General features: G+C 46.4%; 1 protein-coding gene across 3 annotated transcripts in view; it reads left to right on the plus strand.

The window, feature by feature from the left end:
* LOC120754938 (UDP-glucuronosyltransferase 1A1-like) overlaps positions 1-21,261 on the plus strand; it is a 59,969-nt gene that overhangs the window by 16,573 nt on the left and 22,135 nt on the right. Inside the window, exon 1 of one of the 3 annotated variants that reach the window (XM_040069266.1) lies at positions 714-1,562. The exons of 1 other annotated variant lie outside the window; for it this stretch is intronic. In XM_040069266.1, the coding sequence (XP_039925200.1) occupies positions 714-1,562 (849 nt within the window). Of the gene's footprint in view, positions 1-713; positions 1,563-17,956; positions 18,811-21,261 lie in introns of those variants that run through there. One more of the 3 variants, XM_040069264.2, reaches the window with a different exon arrangement.

The following is a 21,261-nucleotide window of genomic DNA, read 5'->3' on the forward strand; positions in this document are numbered from 1 at the left end:
TTGGTATCAATGGCAATGCCATGAGGCAGGGGAAATCCCATCAGTGCTGAACCTGCTCCTTGGCTGAGTCAAGTCTGAAACCTGAGGCTCCAGTGGTTGCTAAAACACATTTACTGCTGGTCTCCTACCTGGTGGGGAGGAATTTTCAGCTACCAGAGAGCCACCTCTCGTGAGAACTTGGGCCGTACAGGCAGAGGTCAGCCCCTCTCAGCACCTCTTCAGGGTGTCACTGGCAGTGAGGAGATTCCCGCCAGCTCAGAAGAGCCCTGAGCCTCGTCCTGAGGGTCTCCTGCTCCATCCCTGCAGGAATCACCTGAGGATCCATGCCTCCAACATGAAGAGGCTGTTTTCCTTTGTTACTGTGTGCTTGGGAGTTGTTCACACCAAGGTTGCCTCCCTGGGTCCTGGCCAAGGTGTAACACAAGACACAAGAAAGATGACGAGTGCTGAGGGATCTGAGTAGCGGGTTGAGGAGCTCATGGAACACCATGGAACTCCAGTGACTCAGCATTGAAAGGGTCACCAAATTTTGGCTTTCCAAGTAAGGTAGGAAAAGACAAGATAAACCACCCCCAAAGCTGTGAATCATTAACAGCAGGATTACAACAGAGCACAGTGCAACAATTCCACCCATCAGTTGCTTTCCAAAGCATCTTCAGGCGACAACCTGCAAGAGCAATCTCTTCCACGGCCCCTACTCCAACCACTGCAACATGGCTTTGAGGCTTTGCTGTGCCTGGATTTCCATCCTCCTCCTCCTGCCCAGCCTCTCGGATGGGGGGAAGCTCCTGGTGGTGCCCATGGTGGGAAGCCACTGGCTAAGCATGCAGGAAGTGGTGGAGAAGCTGAGCGAGAGAGGACACGAGGTAGTGGTGCTGGTTCCTGAGGTGAGCTGGCAGATGGAGACAACGCAGGCCTACAAGGTGGTCAAGCACCCGGTGAGGCAGACCCTGGAAGAGCTGGATAACGCCTTCCAGGAATATGTTGCCGTGCACCTGACCGAGAGGCCTTTCCCTCTCAATGCCCTGGCAATGTACAAGGCCTCGGTGCATGTTTTCAGCACCTTCTTTGGGCAGTGCAAGGACCTGTTCCGCAGCCAGGAGACCCTGAGGTTCCTCAACCAAAGCGGCTTTGATGCCATCCTGACGGATCCGTTCTTCATGTGTGGGACCATCCTGGCCCATCATCTCTCCCTTCCCTTTGCGTTCTTCATGAGGGGATTCGGTTGCAACCTGCACTTTTCAGCCCCACAGTGTCCAAGCCCTCTGTCTTATATCCCAAGACTCTTCAGCTTCAACTCGGACCACATGACGTTTTTCCAGAGGGTGGAAAATGCCCTGATTTCCCTCCTGGAGCTTGACTACTGCAACGGTATCTATAGAGAGGCACTTAAGCTTTCCTCAGAAGTTCTGCAGAGGGATGTGTCCCTCACAGACCTTGTGAACTCCGCTGCCGTTTGGCTCCTGAGGTTTGACTTTGTGTTTGAGTACGTCAGGCCAGTGATGCCCAACATGGTCTTTGTTGGAGGGATCAACTGTGCGAAGGAGAAACCTCTGCCTAAGGTAACGTTCCTTTGCCTACACATTGCACATCTCCCAATGAAAAGTCATTATGTTGCTTCAAGGAGTTTATCGCTATTGATTTTTGGTTTTAATTTCTGCTCATGATTTAATTCAACCAGGTTTGTGCAGATGTTTTTCACAGGCTGAAATCAAATAATCTTGATAGGGACTTATTTGAGTTGATAAGCATTTTCTAACAAATGAAACAGAAAAGAGATTTCATCTACCAGGTGGAAATTACTGTCCTTCATGAATGTGTATTAACCGCCAACCAAATCCTCTTTTGATTTCACTTTAATGGCATCTGACATATATTTCTTTCATTGGATCATAAGCCCGAGAGTCATCTTTTGATTTTAACTCCAGGCTCATCAGGATCGGTTTATTCTCTTTAGCTGTAATTTCAACAACAAATTATTTCTGAACTGCCTGTCTGTGTTAAGTTACTCTTGTTTGTGGGGCTGAAACATAAATGTTGCATTGAAATGCCAAGAAATAAGCTAATCTAGAAATCTAAATCCTTTTTGATAGTCACCATGTTATTTCTAAAATGATAACATTGGAAATTTCTTTCCAGGCTCAAAGCAGGACACCAGTCTCTTTCCTAGGAAGTTGCTCCCTCATTTCTGAATTGTGCTCATGCTGTATCCCTGCACAATATCTTTGAGCTTTCTTTCTACTTTAAGATTTTTTTATGCTTATTGACAGGCTTATGAAGAGCCCTCTAATCTTGATAAACAAGGCAAAGGATAATATTATTAACTAGAATATTAGGAAAAATTATATCTAAGGCATTCTGTCACATTAGAGCTCATGAGAGTGGTGCTAGTTTGCTATTTAAGAGGCACATTATTGCTGGTTACACAACAAATGTCTTTACTTTTATATCCTGAAGGTCTCAGAGCTGCAAAGCATTCGTAACTTTGCTGCAAGGGTAGAGGCATCCTGCCCTCATTTTATCCTGCCAGCTCTTGTCTTCACACGCCCATCAGGTGAAAATCACAAGTTCCACACCTGGAAAAACCTTGTGTATTTTTCACAAGTTTCTTTCTTCAGTCTTCTTTTCTAGCTACTTTTTCTACTGACAGCAGAGGAGTTCCTCCTATTTCCCTTTGAGTTGTGCCCAGGAGCCATGTGAACAAGTGTAAAGTGAGTCATAGGGGGAGAAATGAAATCTGCCTGTTCACACACACCAGGAAAGCCCTGGGCTGGTAATGACTGTTCAGAAACATAATCCTATGAGAAGAATAAATAGTTCTTCAAAGCCTATTGAACCCATTGCTTGACAGGTAAGAAAAGAAAAAGGATTACTGGGGGAGAGAGAGAGAACAGGCAATTCAAAATGCAGATTCTTTTTCAGACAAGGAATCCACAGGCCTTTTTGTTACACCACTTCCACAGTTTTCCACTGTCGGGGGAATGGGGCACTGTGGTCTCATTCCAGACAGGAGTTCCTCTCTGCTATATCTGATGTGCTCCTGTGGAGGGAGAAGCTGCTCTGAGCTGAAGGAGCTCAGGCTTGTGCAGAACTGTCCCTACTTATCTTACCCAGCTGGGAATTCATTCCTAAATTGTGTAAGGATCACCACAGAGGTTGTGGGAGAACATGAGAGCAAAGGGCTGGGCCGGGGGGAGCACAAACTGCGTTTACACCTTGACCAAGCTACCTCAGGCTGATTTCCTCTTGTCCTGCACTTTGCTTGGGGATCTGTCTCAGTAGCAATTAAATCTTCATTAACAGGCAGAGAAATCCCAAGTTTCCAACTCCTAAAGTGTCTGCAAGTTCAACACGAGGCTTGCAGGAATCAGAGCCAATATTTTGACTCTAGAATTACCTGAAGGCTGTCATGGTGACATTGCAAATAAACTCAAACTGTGAGGCTTGAGACACTCTGGTGACAAACTCATCTTTAGCCAAAGTTATTTCAAAGTTGCTTCTTTGGCCAGCTCAGAAAACCAAAGTTAGTCTGATTCGATTAAACTGAAGTTCAGGAATTTAAGCTACAGCCACCTTTCAAAGTTCTCCCTGGGTTTTTCTAACCTAAACCTGCCAGTACTTATTTAAACAACAGGTTAGCTGAAAACATTAAATTAACCCCAGGTTTAAGTCGGTAGCTACTCAAGGAAGGAAAAAGTGTAACTGAATAAACACCTTTTTCTCACCAGCACAGGGCTTAGGAGCAGAGGCCCTGCTTTAAAACCCTCTCATTTTCACAAGGTATCTATGGCTTAGAAGACAGCTGCCCTGGAAACCATTTGTGTTCTGTGATTTGCTTCTTGCTCTCACAAAAATTTCAATTCCTTTCCAACTTATATAATTGCTTTTATGGGTTGTTCCTTCTTCAAAGATAGTGTATCTCCACAATGTGATGAACCTGAGGTGGAATCGTGATAAACCTGAGGTGGAATCAGGCAGGTTCCTGTCAGCAGCCACCAACCTGCTTTTCCCAGATGCTGCTTAGCACCAACAAAAGGAGTTGGGTTCAATTACGCAAGGATTCCTCCATGGATAAGCCTGATTCCTTCATGCAGAAAGCAGGGCAATCAAATTACATAGATTCACAGGCTGCTTTGGGTTGGAATGAACTTTAAAGCTCATCCCCTTCCAGCACCTACGGTGGGCAGGGACATCTTCCATTATGCCAAGTTTCTCCAAGCCCTGTCCAGCCTGGCCCAGGACACTTCCAGGGATCCACAGCTTTGCTGGGCATCATCCCCACACTTTTGGAGTTGAACAACCTTTTCTTTCTTGCATGACCCAGAGCCTAAGTGGGTCAACAATCTCACCTCCCAGCAGGGAAGCAAAATCCAGTGGATGAAACCAACACTTGCAGGCTGCCACAAAGAATATTGGGGTTTTTTCTTTAGTTTTAGTGGTGCTGAGGTACCTGTTTGCTACTCTTTTTCCTTAGTGCCACTCAGAAATCCACACATTGCAGACAGTCCCACTCACAGGTGAACAGTTGGAGGAAGTCTTAGCGCCTTTTGGAGCTGAAGCAATCGTAGTTTGCTGTCACGATCTGCAAATAGAAGCGGGGGTTGTGATGGTTCATTTGATGATCTCAGAGCACAAAAGACCCAGCAGGGGACAACAACGGTTTACTCAACAACAATGCACTTTTATTGAGTGCAATCAGGGTATGCGATAGAGGGAGAGGAAGAGAGAGAGAGGGGATTACAGCTACCAACGAAGAAGAACGGAGTCCTTGTGGCGATGCCTATAGATGTGTCTTCCCGAGGGGTGATCATGAAATGGGGTTAGCTGAAGGGGTCCTCTTTATATTCTTTTAGAAGCGAGAGGCAGCTGGCCAGAAGGTGGGGTGATGTGACGAGGGTCTGTTGCTCTGGGAACAGGTGCAGCTGTTGGGCCTGTTTCAGTCCGGACAGGTCCAGGTTCACTTGCTGGCTTAGACAACAAGCACCAACTTTCCCGAGTCTGTTGTTCCTGCACTCTGGTTCCCATGGGAAAAGTGGACTGGTCTTTGGTGCGGTGAGCAGACACCTGAGGACGGAACTCAGCAGACGTCCCACCTCAGCCAGGCCAGAACTTCTGTGCTGGGGCTTCAGGGTTTCATTCTCTGTCCTTGGCGACGGTTGTGAGGCAGGTGAGGGATCTTTGGACCGTCTCTTACAGGTGCGGGGCCCAAACCCTGCAGAGCTGCTCCATCACTCCCTGCCAGCTCCAAGAGACTGCCGGGAATAACCCACAGAAGCTTTATCACTTCTGAGAGGAAAACAACGTGTAGTCCTGGCTCAACCAGGCCTTGATGTCCTTTGGTATGCAATGGGGAAGGCTTTCCTACAAGCAGGCAGCTGTCTCTCTCACATTTGGAATCCTCAGTTCCTCAGCTCCTTGTCTGCACACATAAAACAGGAGCTGGTAATGAGCACCACGCCCCTTCAGAGCTGAGTGTGGTCCAGGTGCCCTTTGCTACTCAACATGAAAAACAAACACATGTAAACTTATCTGTTGCTTTCAAAAATGAGCCTGGCTGTTAATTTTCTCAGTAATAATTACCCAGCTTAGATCTGACCTCAGCTGATCCTGTGCTCATCTAAGAACTTCATCCTTTCTTTGTCTGTCCCCCCTTTTATCTCTAATTTCTCTTGCCCTTCCTATTGCTGCCTCTCTTTTCCCAGAGTTTTTGCTCTGATGGTCTGGTACAAAAAGTAGGGAGTCTATGGAGTCCATGAGAAAGTGTGGTCATCATGTAAAGAGACTTCTTCTGTTACAGTCAAGGGAAATGAACGTCTTTGGCTATTTTCAGCCAAGTGCTTTTGCCATTGAAATCCAGTTGAGGCCAGAGTAGAAAACACACCAAGCAGCCACTTCCAAGTTAATCTGGTCGGCTCCGGTCACAGCAGTTGCAATAAACTCTTTGCATCCAGACTTCCTGCATTTAATGAGAATTATTTGTAAACCTGTTCAGTCTCCTGCTTTCAGTCTGTGCCGTCTCCCACCTCTCCTGCGCTGGCCATCTTGTGAAATTGGTTTTCCGTGTCTAAGGATGGTTCCTCCATGTCCAGTGCGACAGAGTGGAGCTGCTCAGGGCAGTCGCAGCACCCTTTGGGTGTCATGAGACAAACCCCTTTGCCTAAGGCTGTAGGGATTTGTTTCTCCCAGCTGAGGATGCTGGGAGTCCCACCACCATTTATAAAAAGAACGGAAAAACTTTGTGCTGAAGTGAGTTTTTCATCACAAGGACTTCTTCCTTAGCACCATCCAAAAGGCTTTGCTCTGGCAATGCTCTTGCTTGCATAAAATCAAAACATCTCTGCAGCGAGATTAGTGGCAGGTGTCACACCTCCTCCTAGATTTTGTCTTGCTCACAGTACACGAAAAGTGTTTTCAAGACAGCAGCCAAAGACCAAAACTCCTTCTTTGTGTCTCTGTGCCGACCTCCTCTCCCTTTGATTGCCCTGAACCCATCCAAAAGTTCACTTTTTGGTGTAGTGGCAGGAGGAAAAAACTCAGGATTGTTCTCCTCAGATTTGGGATTGCATGGTACATCCTGGTGCCTGCGACACCCTTTGGGAGAGGTGCAGGTTTGGCTGCTTCCAGGAGGTGGGAATTCAACATCCGCCTCATGTCCTCAGGAATGGAGTTGCATCCTTTCTGCTGGGTGTATTTTTACTATTTTCTCGCTGTGTATTCACCAGGTCAATGCTTTTAACCACGATGATTGTTGCAACATGATACCCCTGTTCTTGGTGTTACAGACATAGTGCTGACAGTGTCTTAGTGCTGACACACTTCAAAGCTTAAACATTAACAGAAAGTACAAATGATTTTCTAAGGACACGGCTTCCCTTCCACAAACGTAAGAAAAATCACAGGTAATCACAACCAAATTGGGAAGTTAAATATTAACTTCTGTAGCCAATAAAATCCCTGGTTAGTCTGCATGGACCGTCATATAAAATGGATGGATCCCTGCAGAGCAGATCACTCTCATTCACTCCCACCAAAATGGCTCTCTTCTACCGAGGCACCTTGATATTCCTCCTCATGACATCTTTAATCCTGGCTGAAGCAGGAAAGATCCTGGTGGTACCTCAGGATGGGAGTCACTGGCTCAGCATGCGCCCAGTAGTGGAGAAACTGCAGCAAAAGGGACACGAAGTTGTTGTGGTTGTACCCTCAACCAGTCTGTATATGAAGTCAAAGGAGCCTCAGAATTACACAGTGAAAATATATCCAATACCTTACACAGATGAATACTTGGATGAAATGCTCAAGACCTTTGTTAATGCCCATTTTATTGAACAATCTGTTTTGAATGTTGTTCTTACCTCGTATCAGAGCGTGATAGAAATCTCCTCAGTCTTCTTCACCAACTGTAAGAGCCTTCTGCAGAACGAGGAGCTTATGCAGTACTTGAAGGAGCGCAAATTCGACGTGGTTTTCACAGATCCCATCCTGATGTGTGGGCCCCTGGTGGCTGAGTATCTTTCTGTTCCTTCCATCTACTTCTTGCGGGGCTTTCCCTGTGGAATGGATTTTGCTGCTACCCAGTGTCCAAGCCCTCCTTCCTATGTCCCCAGGTTATTCTTGGATAATTCAGACAGCATGATGTTTTCCCAAAGGGTGAAGAACATGCTGGTTGATCTGCTGGAGCTCTTTTACTGTAAGCCTATCTATGATAACTTTGAAGAACTTGCATATGAGATTTTCAAAAAGAAAGTGACAGCAACAGAACTCCTGAGCCGTGGATCCTTCTGGCTGATGAGATATGATTTTGTGTTTGAGTTCCCGAGACCAGTGATGCCAAACATGGCTTTTATCGGAGGGATTAACTGTGTTCAGAAGAAAAAACTGTCTCAGGTACAAAATTTTGTTTGGTTTTTATATTGAAAGGCAAAAATATAAATGTATCTCAGAAAGGCAGAATGGTTTGGGTTGAAAGGGGCCTTAAAGATTATCTCATTCCAACCCCCTGCCATCCTGGGCAAGGGATGTCATTCACATCCTTACTCAAATCCTGACTGACAACAGCTTGGTGTTTAAAGGTAGATATCCTGCATGATGTAGAAATGCAATTTCCTAATATCTAGCATTCAGATTATATCACATCCTGCCAAACCTAAAGCCTTATCAGACTTAATTAGGACAATTTAAGTGACATGTAGCTTTTATGCAAATAATAATCTCTTTTGTTGAACTGAAGAATTACAGTATCCTCCTTTCCCAGCTGTCTCATGGACTGTCTGTCCATACTTCCATATATCCCCTCTCCTTTCATCTACAGTCAAGGTTATAGGACTGAAGATTATACCTATTTTCTATCACAGCCATCCACTACATTGATTCATTTACATCTGCCTTTATTGTCAAGGTGTCAATATCTAAGCCATCAAAAGAAATCCTCTTCCAGTTCCATCCTCCCCTTCTTTTTTAGATTATTGAATTAGTTTTAAGCTTTTCTGGGTATGGATATTTCCTATAAATTTCCATTTGAGCTTTTGTGTACCAACCTTCTTGTGTTCATTTGGCAGCCTTGTCTGAAGTTATGGCCTGTCTTCTGTGCAACTCCTTCCTCTGAGCGGTTTGAAAATTCCCATTAAGTTAATCCATGTTGTAAACTTGCAATATGGGATCAGTGTGGGTGATGGAGCTGCTGCTCCTTTTGGAGGGCAGGTTCTCAGGAAAGTCCAAGATTTCCCACCAGGCTTGGGAAGGAACACTGCATGGGAAAAAAAAAACAAAAACCAACCAACCAAACAGCTCTAGCAAGGATTTAAAGCCCAGAATGCCATGGACTAGGAAATTGTTTCCCAATATTACCTACTTATAAACTTTTATGAGAGGTTATCACCAGCATTAAACCCCCAGCAATTTATAACCAAGAAGGACCTGGACACAGGGTTGAGGTCATGAACTGACCCAGCATTGGTCATGAACTGACCCCATGTTGGCCATGAATGATTCTTGACTTTGTGAACTAGAGAGGTGTTGTTGGTCATTGTTATCTGGGGTACAAGGGTGAAATGCTCTTTTGCAACTTCATGTTATACCTGATAGGATAAAGAGTAGATGAAAATTATACGGAGAGATGAGGAAAGATTTTCTGCTGGCTGCTTGTTGGGGGTTGGATTTTTTCTTTCCTTTTCTTTCCTTGTTACCTGTGGAATTTTTTCCCATTGAGTTGCTAAGAAGCCCTGGTGGTGGGGAGGGGAAACTCTCGATCACTCAGTCTGGGCTCTCACTTTCAGGGTGGGTCAGGGGGACATGGAGCTACTACTTGGCGAAAGGAACTCACTGCTCCTGCGGGAGCCCAGCTCAGTCCTGTTTCTTCTGGTGTGGGGTGAGCATCTGCTCCTGGGAGCAGCCACTAAACTTAGACCTTTTAATCTCCTGCCTCACTAAAAGAGGGGCCTGTCCCCATGCTGGGAGCAGGGCCGCTGTTGTCTCGCCACACGCCCCACCGCCGCTTTTTTGGCACTGTTCTGAGTTTTTTTCTGCTGCTCTGTAGCCTGCACCCCCTACCTGCTGAGGCCTTCCACATCTTCAGCCTCAGCTCTGGACTTTCTGGAACATCCCTTCCATCCCTTCCCATCTCGGACAAAACCACCATTACCGCATGCTCCCCGAGCCCGCGCCAGAGCGCCCCCTGCAGTCGTAGGGGAATCATCGCACATGCCCCGCCCACTGGGAGCCGCCAGCGCCCCTGCTGGCTGTGACCATAACTACACCAAAGGGGAAATCGCCCGCAGCTGAGAAGGCGGACACTAGGTTCCTGGTCCTGCTTATTCTTGATGCTGTCGTTGTTTGTTTGCTTTGTTATACATACTACTAATGAATGGGGGATGTTATTCCTATCCCCATATCTTTGCCTGAGAGCCCTTAAATTTTCAAAATTATAATAATTCGGAGGGAGGGGGTTTGCATTCTCCATTCCAAGGCCCTGCCCTCCCTAGCAGACACCTGTCTTTCCAAATTGAAATACTGCTTATCTTCCAAAAAATGCAAGTTTGCATTAAGGAAAATCAGTTTTTCTCAGGGGTGCCAGCTGGTTTTGACTACTGAAAAAAAAGCGAAACGCAAATCCCAGGCAGAGTAACAATGCTTTTTGATCTTTATCTTTACTGTAACTTATGTTTCACTGTACTACTTGGATGAGTTTCATCAGGGAAGAAAATGCTTTTAAAAAATGATAAATTACCTCAGTCTATGACAACTCTGTTGGCCTCCAGTGGCAGCGATGGAAAAGAGTCCCTTCAGTGCTCTCTTGATAGGCACAGTCCTCCCATGTCAAATCAGCAGTGTTTCTTCCCACCCACTCTGTGGGTGCATTTTTTTCACAGAATATCCCTGCATTTTGACATCAGACCTTGGGCATGGTGGGCTGGGGGCAAGAAGTGCCACAAAGTTGGGATCTTGCTGAGGGAAGAAGCTGGCATTGAGCCAATAATCTTAGCTTGGCATGTGTGAAGGTGACACACCTTCCTTGACTCATACAAAGCCACCTTTGAAGACCAAATCTGCCCTGAATCTTTCCTAATCATTTATTGCTTTCTGTGACTTGTTGCAAAGGTCTGAGGACCTGAAGTGGGAGGCGAGTCAAAAGGGCAGAGGTGGAGCACGGCTACAAAAGCTGGCAAAGCACCCCTGGCCTCTCTGGTGCAAGGGCTCCTCTCTGCACAACCCACATCATGTTGGTGGCACTGCTTCTCCCCTTCCTGTGCCTCCTGAGCCCAGCCGCTGCTGGGAAGCTGCTGGTGATCCCCATGGAGGGCAGCCACTGGCTCAGCATGAAAAAAGTGCTGGTTGAGCTGAGCAAGAGAGGGCACGAAATCGTGGTCATCGCACCGGACAACAAAATCCTGATCGATTCCTCGGGTGTCTACGAACTGAAAACCTACCCTGTGCCATTCACAAAGGAAGATGTGGAAGAACACATACGCTCCACTAGTGCAAGAACTTTCAGCCAAGAGCCTTTCCTGGTGAGATTCTGGAAGCTTTTGGGGGATTACCGGAAGAGTGGGATCATCTTTCACGCTTCCTGCAAGTCCTTGCTGTACAACCAAGAGCTGATGAAGTACATCGGGGACAGTCACTTCGATGCCCTGCTCACGGATCCCGTGTCCCCTTGTGGGCAGATCATTGCCCTGCACTTCTCCATCCCCAGTGTTTTCTTCCTGCGGATGGTTCCGTGTGCCTTGGAGGTTCGTGCGGCTCAGGGCCCAGACCCGCCGTCCTATGTCCCACGCATGTTCTCGGAATACACCGACCACATGACCTTCTCTGAGAGGGTGAAGAACTTCCTAATTGCCCTTTCCGAGTCCTTCATCTGCAATATTGCCTATTCCCCATTTGAAGAGCTGGCCTCAGAGTTCCTCCAAAAACCAATGACAATGACAGAGCTTTTAAGTCATGGATCCGTCTGGCTGAGGAGAATCGACTTTGTCTTTGAGTATCCCATGCCTGTCATGCCCAACATGGTTTTCATCGGAGGCATCCACTGTGGAGAGAAGAAGAAGCCGTTATCGCAGGTCAGTGGCTTGCTGGGAGAGGTTGTGGCAGTCATACAGCTGCACGATCCAAGTGAGGTATTTGATTTGGATGTATCTCGTATCTCTCTTGGAGGGAGACTATTTACAAGAGTCTGAAGTGATGGCACAAGGGCAAGGGCTTTAAGCTGCCCAAGGAAAGAATTAGATGAGATACTGGGAAGAAATTCTCCCCAGTGAGGATGGCAAGGCCCTGGTGCAGGTTGCCCAGAGAAGCTGTGGCTGCCCCATCCCTGGAAGTGCTGTCCCAGGCCAGGCTGGATGGGGCTTGGAGCAACCTGGAATATCCCTGCCTGGGATATTCCATGGCAGGAAGTGAAACGGGATGAGGTTTTTGGCCCTTTTCAACCCAAACCACTCTGAGATTCTACCTAAGGATATAATTTAGCGTAAGTCTTTCTGTACAGACAGTTCACATAAAAACCAGGCCAGGAGCACAAGATGTTAGTCCAACTTCTTTCTTTAGGTCTGCCCAACAAGGGGATTTTGTTTGGTGAGGGCATCACTTCCTATGTTGTGTTTAATTCCAGCTGAAATCAGGTAAGAAATTCTCAGGCAGGAATTAATGGCAAAATGGACTGGTAAATTATAACAGCTCTTCCAATAATTCTTTGCATCATGTAGAAGGAAGGAGAATAATTCTTCAAGACCATTAGCTGCTTATCTAGTCAGAAAAATACCTTACTGGGTCATGTGCAAGAAACATCATGTTCTCTGTTATGTATCTGCAGTTTTTGAGTCAAAGGCTAATATTTTGTGGTGAAGGCTTTGGTCTAACAGCTTCCGTGAGGACCAGCTGAAATCTCAGCTGCTATTTTAGGACACATCCAGTTTGGATGGGGAAATGTTGGTGGGTGGTTGCTGGGGAATCTGTGGTCTAAAAAGCCCTTGACCAACTCGGTGGTGCTCAGGATGTACATTAGCTTCTTGCTGCGTGTGATGTGCATTCTTGCTTGCTTGTGCTGTCAGTGGAACAGTCTCATGTGAAGCCAGGGATTAAGTGGAAGAGGAGATAAAGGATAAGGGAAGACTCCTCAGCAGTGATGGATCTGTAGTTAGTGTCATGCTGCTCTCTCAGCAATACATAATTTGGTTTCCTAAAAAGGAAGAAGTTTTATCTTTGTGAACATTACTTAAAATTCAACAAACTCTCCTCTCTTCTTCCCTCGAACTTTTTTCACTTGCCAGCCTTTCCAAAGCCCTTAGAATGGATTCTTCTGGCCTAGCACCACTCTTATTCTTCCTTCATAGTCACAGGCTTTTGTGAACATGAATGGGAGAAGCTTCACAAGAAAAGAGATTTGCTTTTCACACCTTCCCAAGTGCCAGTCTTCCCTACCCTCGGATTTTGCTTCACTCCTCGACCTTCTCTAGTGCCAACATCGGGTTGTTTGTTTCTGTTGCTCTGCTTTTTCACAAAAATCTCTTTCAAATTGTTATCAAGCCCCCCTTTTATCAGGGCAGTGCTTTTGCCTGTCTCTTCTGTCCACTAAGCTGCTTAACAGCTCCTTGGAGACAAAGCCAGGCAGATCCTCTGGGAAAGCAGCAGAACATCCTCCCTTCAGGCAAAGCCATGGAGAAGCTCCAGCATGGAACCAAACACTTCTCTGAGGCTGCCTTTTTTTTTTTTTTTTTTTTTTTTTCCTTCCCTTTTTTTTTCCCCCCACGGTATAAAGATCATAGTCCAGCAGCAATATTTATTGCAGAAATACTGATTATTCACTCCTGATTTCTTCCTATCACTCCCAGAAGGAGAAAATGATGGAGAGAGATAAGTCAGGATGAGGACAAGGAGTAGTGTGTGTGACAACATCAACCCAGTGATTTTCCTTCACTGATGCAAACCTCGCTGCTTTTCCAGTGGATTAAATTCATTCCTGGTGGTGTTCCTGGCTCCATTACTGAGCCATATGTAAATCCCAGAGCCTCTTCCTAAGGGTTTACATAGATATTGTGCTGTATAGTGGCACACTTTTATAATTTTAATCATAAACTCACCAAGCATTTCAGAACAGCTGTAAAATGCTTCTCAAAAAAGAAGGAAAGAAATAAAGCATTTTAATAACTGCTTTCAGCAAGCCTGGTTACTTCCAGGTGCCAGCAATGTTCTTGGGGTTTTATTTTGGCAAAGTCAATTTTATTTTCAATCTAGCATTAATCAGCACAGACTGAGGTGGAAGGGAGCGTCACTTACCAAGCCAAATTCTCCCAACGCAAATTCATTTATCAATTAAATGGTTTATCAATGCCTTCAATGGTTACCAGTGAATGGTTCACCTGGAAAACCTGGGTCGTTAAAGGGAAATGTGGGAATCTGGCAGGGAGCTGTGGCTGTATTTAAATGCAGCTAGGTCTGGCAGATGAGCAGAATTTGAATCTCTGGGAACGTGGTTCCTGTGGGTAAATACAGCTCCTGAGCTTTGATGGGGATTCTGCTTCTCCTGTCCCTGCTGTGCTCAGCCAGGGGTAGGAAGCTGCTGGTGGTGCCCATGGATGAGAGTCACTGCCTGCTGGCAGTGCCTGCTGGTGGCCCTCAGCCAGAGAGGCCACCAGATTGTCACCATGGCACCAGAAGTGAACTCGAGTGTGGAGGCATCCGTGTATTACACCCTCAAAAGGTATCTGGTGCCATTATGTAGGTGTGTTGGTTTAGTACTGATGGTAAAAGACCAATTGATGGCTGGCTTTGAGACTGACCACCAGACTGGCCAGTTAAATACACGGATACACCTCTGGGTCACACAGGCTTAAAAATCAGGAGAATTCTGGAAAACTTCCTTTTCCTCCCTGCCTTGGAAGAGGTAACCTGGCCCTGGCTCCCGGTGGACTGGGCCAGCTGGCCCCTGCCCAGACCAGGCTTTTCCTCCGGGAAGCTGCTGGGACCGGTGATTCCTGGGCTGGGGGAGGGGAGGAGAATGTGCCCCCTTCCCGGCCTGGATCAGGTTTCCAGCAGCTGTAAAACACCCTGCTGCTAAGCTGTGGGGACTGAGCCACCCCCCCACTTCCCCCCCCCGCTTCAGTGACTCTTGGGCAGAGGAAGAAAAAGGTGGGGAGGAAAGCCCAGCCTGCTTGAGAGATCATGCAGCTGAGATCAAAGGTGGCAAGTGGCCCTGAAGCAGCCAGAACCCAAAGATTCTGGCCCATCCCAGTGAGGCCTGACCCTACCACCTTCGGTCACCGCCAAGAAAAACCATCATGCTCTCTGCAGGCCTGGGCAAGATAATAACTCTTTCCTGGCACAAATAAAACTTCCAAGTCTTAACACTTCTCTGAGTGAGAGGAAAGGGACAGAGTGAACAATGGAGAGACACTGCATGAGACGGAAATCAGTGAAGAGAGAGAGTAAAGGTCTTAAGTGAGAGAAAGGATTGAGAAGTTGCCTCGTGTAGGCCGGACTTCTCTTGTGAGAAGTCCATGTTGGGCACCAATAAATGTCTTTGTCCTGGTTCAGGGCAAATTCAGGAGGAAACCTCGGAGTAGAGTTCCTCTGGGAAGCAAACCCAAATGGCCCCTCCCCCGACTGGTCTGGGAGAAAATTTCCTCAGAGAAAAATGGAAAAAAATATTCATTTAAAAAACAAAATGCCCACAAGCACAAAAAATGAATAATATGAAACAATAAAACTTCTCTCTGCTCTGAAGAGAGATGGCAAATTGAGGAAGTCCTTGGGTTAGCTTAGCTCACTCAGTCTCTTATCAGTTCCTCTGGCACTGGAAAAACACCAAGGTCCAGGCTCCAGTGGGCTACAGGTGTGAAATCCCGGTGCTCCTCCGGGTTTTTCAGTCCACAGCAGGTTTAAACGGTCCCAAGAAAAAGAGAGAAAAACAGTCCAGGGAACTTCTCTGCCTCAGCTAGCTAAACTAAGTAAAAGCACAGGAGATCTCTGTCCCACTGTCTTGTCTGTGCTTCAGATGAACACCATCAGGAGCAGGAATGCAGAGGAGTAAATGCTGTTTCTGAAAACAAACTCCATGCTGCTGCTTTCTCGCCCTTCGCTCTCAGAACCAGTGTTAAAGGTACAGGACACAATATCCAACATAACAGAACAGACGACTGGGGATACAAGCATCATAAAATCACCCTAGGACAGTAGGGATGAGCTGAGAGCATGTGTGCACTCCCTTGAGAGTGATCATTTTGAAAGAAAACCTCTTCATCAAAGAATTACTGCTCTCCTTGAAAAAGTCCAGTTCATCTCCAAACACTACACCTCCCCCTGTTGCTGCACAACAAGGATCTGATGCAGTATCTCCAAAAGTAAAGTCAGTTCTCACAGATCCTCTTGTACCATGCAGACAAATCCTGGCTCTGTATCTCTCGGTCCCATCTGTTTTCTCTCTCCAGGGATTTCCCTGCAGTTCGGATTTGCAGGTAGCTCAGTGCCCAGACCTGCCTTCCTACATCCCAAGAACATTTATGGACAGCTGAGACCTCATGGCGTTTATCCAGCATGTGGAAAACTCAGTTCTCAAGTTCATAGATTCCCTTCTTTGCCTTTTTGCCTATTTCCCATTTAAACTTCTGGCCTCGGATATTTTTCACACACAAGTAACAGTGGAGGAGCTCTTAAGCCATGGATCCATCTGCCTTGAAAGAACAGATTTTGGGTTTGAGTATCCCATGCTAGTGATGCCCAACATAGGTTTTATTGAAGGTATAAACTGCAGAAAGAAAAAGCCATTGTCTCAGGTCAGTGATTGCCATGGTAAAGTATATGAACATTTAATGCTGTTTGCAAATGCTTTGTGTGTCTATAACTACATCCATGAATTGGTTTTACTGTCACAATTGATTTTTAAAAACAAAAAATCTTTTTGGTTAATAGACCCACCCTTTCATAATTCAGAAATGAACTATCATAACACATCAAGTGGTAGATAATGTTCTGCTTGCTCTGGCAGCATCTGCATGTGCAAGAGCTTTATGCTGCCTTCCCAAAAGTTTCCCTACAAAGGATGTGCCTAGAGCTGCAGTAGTTTGATAGATGTCCTTAAAAATATTCTGGTGTAGGCTATCAACCTCAACACTAAATGCTTCTATTGTCAAAATTATTTCTGTGCAATAATTTTCATGATTAGGGCTTGTCTTCAAATCCTATCTATGCATTAATATTGTTTATTTTCATGGCCTAGGGGCAAACTCTTCCCAGACTGATCTAGAATGGTATTTCTGAGTTGCTAATTCAATTTTAAGTACAGCTGGCAAAAACCATGGCTGTGTCCTTCCTCCTTCCAGCTCCTGCTTCATCCTTCCAAAAAGAGGCCTTGCAGGGAAATGAACTTTGATAGCAAATTTTCCACTTTCCTTGCAGTGTCACGGTATGAAACTGGTGAAGAATACAGGCTGTTTCCCATGTGAAACTTTAATATTTTTTCTAAACTTTCACAAACAGAAAATTCTATGGAATGACAGGAGGGGAGGAATTATCTTGCACTGAAAATTCTTTTTTGGAAAATTAATGATCTGTTAATTAGCTCTTTTGAGCAGACCACTTGTTGAAGTATCCCTCATTTACTTAAATCATAGAATGTCTCCTAGGAGGGTCTGTTGAATGATCTTCCCAGGCACAGAGGTGAGGCTGACAGGTTGGTAATTCCCAGGGGATTCCTTCCTGTCCCTTTAAAGGTGGGTGCAATGTTTTCCTTTTCCCAGTCACTGTGACTTCACTTGACTGCCAGGACTTTTCAAATATCATGGATATTGCCTTGGCAACTCCATCAACTAACACCTTCAGGACTCTGGGATGCATCTCATGGGATCCCACGTGTTTGGATCATCAGGTGCCCTTATGTTTGGGCTCCTCAAGCGGTCACCAACGTGATCTTTTCTTACACTGGGTGGAATTTTGCTCCCACAGCCCCATCTTGCTGTCCATTCACTCAAGAGGTGTGAGAAGAGAGGTTGCCATTGAAGGCTGAGGCAAGAAAAGTTCTTGACTCCCTCAGCCTTCACCTTGTCCATTGTTACCAGTTTCCTAGTCTTGCTTACTGTGGGGGGGAAACACTACCTTTGACCATCCTGTTGTGGCTGACAGACCATAGTGGCCCTTCTTGTTGTTATTTTCACCCCTGGCCAAGGTCAGCTCCAGCTGCACCTTGGAATTCCTGACCTCTTCCCTACATAAATAGGCAGTGTTCCTCCAAACCCGGTGGTCCTCCAATACAGAGAGAGGTGTGTTTCCTAGGGTAACTCCTGCCCTGATTTGTGTCTGCCAGATAGGATGAACTTTAACAGCTTTTGTGCCATCTTTGCCATGTCCATGTTGAAACATTTACCAAATGCAAATCAGTCTAAAGATCATCCACAAAAACCAGAGACCAGATCGCTTAAAATTACTGAGCTAGGGATCTCCTTCCCTGGAGGCACTCACCTGATCCCTGCAGGAATGGCCCCGGGGCTCAGCGCTTCTCCACCTGTTGTGGTTCTGTTCCTGTCCCTGCTGGGTCTGGCTGCTGCTGGGAAGCTCCTGGTGGTGCCAGTGGACGGGAGCCACTGGCTCAGCATGCAGGAAGTAGTGGACATCCTGGGGCAGAGGGGACATGAGGTGGTTGTGGTGGCACCTGAAGTCACTATGCACATCAAACCATCAAAGAACTTTGTGATGAAAAGGCATTCAGTCCCCTACACACAGGACCATTTGAAGAAAGACTTCCAGGCATTTTTTCAATTTTCATTTGAAGAAGGATATTTTCTGGAAAGATTTGTTAAAGCATACCAAGGTATTAAGAGAATCACTAACTTTGGGGTCTCCAGCTGTGAACATCTCCTGCAAAACAAAAAGCTCATCAGGTACCTTGAGGAGAGCAAGTTTGATGCCATCCTTACAGACCCTGTCCAACTCTGTGGGGCGATCCTGGCGAAGCACCTTTCACTTCCTACCGTGTATTTCTTACGAGGAATCCCATGTGGGTTAGATTTTGAAGCCACTGAGTGTCCCAGGCCTCCTTCCTATGTCCCCAGGGGATTTACACAACTTACGGACCGCATGGCCTTTCTCCAGCGGGTGAAGAACCTACTTCATGACATCCCTGATATTTTTCTCTGTGATTTTGCCTTTGAACCCTACTCAAAACTGGCTTCAGAGTTCCTCCAGCAGGATGTGACTGTGCAGGATCTCTTACGCCAGGCTTCAGTTTGGCTCCTGAGGTCAGAATTTGTTTTAGAGTATCCAAGGCCTTTGATGCCCAACATCATTCCAATTGGAGGAGTAAACTGTGCTCACAAGGAACTGTCTCAGGTGGGTGTGGTTTTAATTCATGCCTTGATTGGTTTCTGTGTAAAGGAGAGGGGATTTTTTTTATGCAATAGGCACTGAGTTCCTGTTTCTGGTGAGTGAGGTGAATCCTCAGGAAAGGAACTGTTTTTCTCTCCTTCTTCCTGACTTTCCACTTCCTGTGTAGTCGGCTGTTCCTTCTGGCTTTTAAAGGGTGCTCAGTTGAAGGGAATCACGGGGGTTTTCTGGTGAAGGTCTGTGATGAGAGATTGATTCCACCATCAAAGTGCCTAGCTCCTGCCTGGAGCAGGTCTGCTTTGACACATCCAGCACAGCATGACGGGCACTGAGGGTTTGGGTTTGGGTGCAGCCTTGGTGATGATGCCAAACTTTGGGTTCCCTTGGATTCTGGCAACAGCCCTGTGCAGTGTTCCTCCTGGAGAGCCTCCTCTGCTGCTCCAGGGGAGAGCCGGGGAAGTTGGGTGAGTTCTTTTGGTGCCCTGGCTTTCTCTTCAGTGCTCTTCCTTAGGATTGGTGTGCTGCAGGATGGGATCATGAAGCTCAATACATGGCTATTCCACCCATCCCCAAGTGTGGAGGTGGCTGTGACATCTGACAAACATGCCCATGCACACTGGGATTGGCCACGCGAGCATTCACACACCTCCACCACTGCTGGGCATCATTGGTTCTTTGTCAGTAACAAAAACAAAGCCATAATTAGGCCCTGAATTGTTTTGTGGAGTCTCCCTCAAAGAGTGTTGTTGGAATTTGACGCTAGCTAGAAGCTAGGCACCCAGAACAAAACATTTGCTCATTCTTTTCTGCTATAGTTGAGCAGAGGAGGGGGAAAGGAAAGACAAAAGCGGCTCATGAGTTGAGGTAAGGATTGGGAAGAAACACTTTAAGGGCAAAACAGGCTCAAAGCTTAAAAGGTATAAAGAAAAAATTATTAACAGAATTAATAGAAGATAATTAGAGCTAATATAAATCTTTAGAATACCTTCTCCTGCATGCCTCACCCTTCTTTCCTTCCCACCAATAGCACAGGGAGGAAAAACATGGGGTATTTAGTTAGTTTGTCACTCCTAAAAATCTTTCTTCAGTTTGCTTAGGGAGAGGAGTGTCTTTTGCTATGCCATGGGGTCTTTTTCCTGGGACAGTTCTCAGTGAAATTTTCCAACATGGTTCAAATTTTTACGAGTAGCAGTCAAGCCTAACTTGCTACAATGTGAGTCCCTCCCATGGGCAAAACAGTCTTCCTACAACTGTTTGCATGGGTCATTTTAATTCATGGAGTGTAGTGTTTTGAGCATGAGCTGTTCTAGTTTGGAAGCAAAGGTCTTCTTCTGTCTCTGGAAGCAAGGTTCTTCTCCCTCTGAGTTTCTCACTAGATCACAGCTTTTCAGCATCCACATGCTCCAGCTTGAACACTCTTTCTCATGGGCTGCCAGTGGATCTCTGTATCCCCCCATGCACTTCATGAATTACAGGGCAATAGTTTGTTGTATTGTAGTCCTCAGCACAGCTTGCAGAAGAATCTCAGCTCCGAGGCCCGGATCACTTCCTCCTCCCCCTCCCTCCTTTTCACCGACCTTAGTGTCGCCATGTTCTCAAGGTGTCTTCCCTTCTCTCTCTTCTCTGACTCGGGAGAGAATTGGTATCCGTATGTTCATTTGTTCTCAAGTTCTATCAATTGAAAAGTTTCTGTAGAGTCCTGCAGTGCTGAAAGGTTGATCTTGTTTGGGCTACGCATCGGGGAAGTGCTCGCCATGCCCCTCAGCACTGGTCACATGCTCCCTGCCGGCACTGCGCAAGCCGCACCAGCCGCCAGCTCCACTCAGTGCCTCTCCTCACGTGGGGTGCCAAAAAGGAAAAGCCGCTGCTGCCGCTCCTGTTTCTTCTGCCCACAGCACGGCTAGTCAAAAGCAGCCAAGAAAGCACAGCTTGCTGCAGATCATCCTGAGATAGCTCTGGCTACATGAGCGCTCCCAGCCCCGGACCACCAGGATTTCCCCAGACTATGGCATGGCCCTGGCCAGGCTGGGAAGGGACCCAGCAGCCCCCTCACCACCCTTAGTAGGAGACGAAGAAAGAAGAATTTCACACCTTTTCTTGTTCTTAAATATGTCACCACAGAAGCATTACCGACTTCTCTAATTGGACCAGCCAACATGTCAATCCTCAGAGCCTTCAGGAATTGGCTTTGCTGAACAGAATAGAGGTTATGATGAGCTTCTCTTTCAGAAGCAGCCTCTCTGGCTTCCTCTGTCCCCACTAAAAGCCAGGTTGTGTTAAACTAGCACAAGTGATCATAAATCCCTTTTCAGAAACCTGGCATCATCCTTCCACCTCTTCCATCTTCTGAGGCTGGAAACCATCTTAAAGAGATGTCCCACAGCTGCTGTGGGGTCTGGGTCTCCTAGAGATGAATTTTCCAAGAGACGGGGAGAGGGGACAGGCCTTGCCTGGAGG

This window comes from Hirundo rustica, chromosome 7 (assembly GCF_015227805.2).
Source record: "Hirundo rustica isolate bHirRus1 chromosome 7, bHirRus1.pri.v3, whole genome shotgun sequence".
Taxonomy (NCBI): Eukaryota; Metazoa; Chordata; class Aves; order Passeriformes; family Hirundinidae; genus Hirundo; species Hirundo rustica.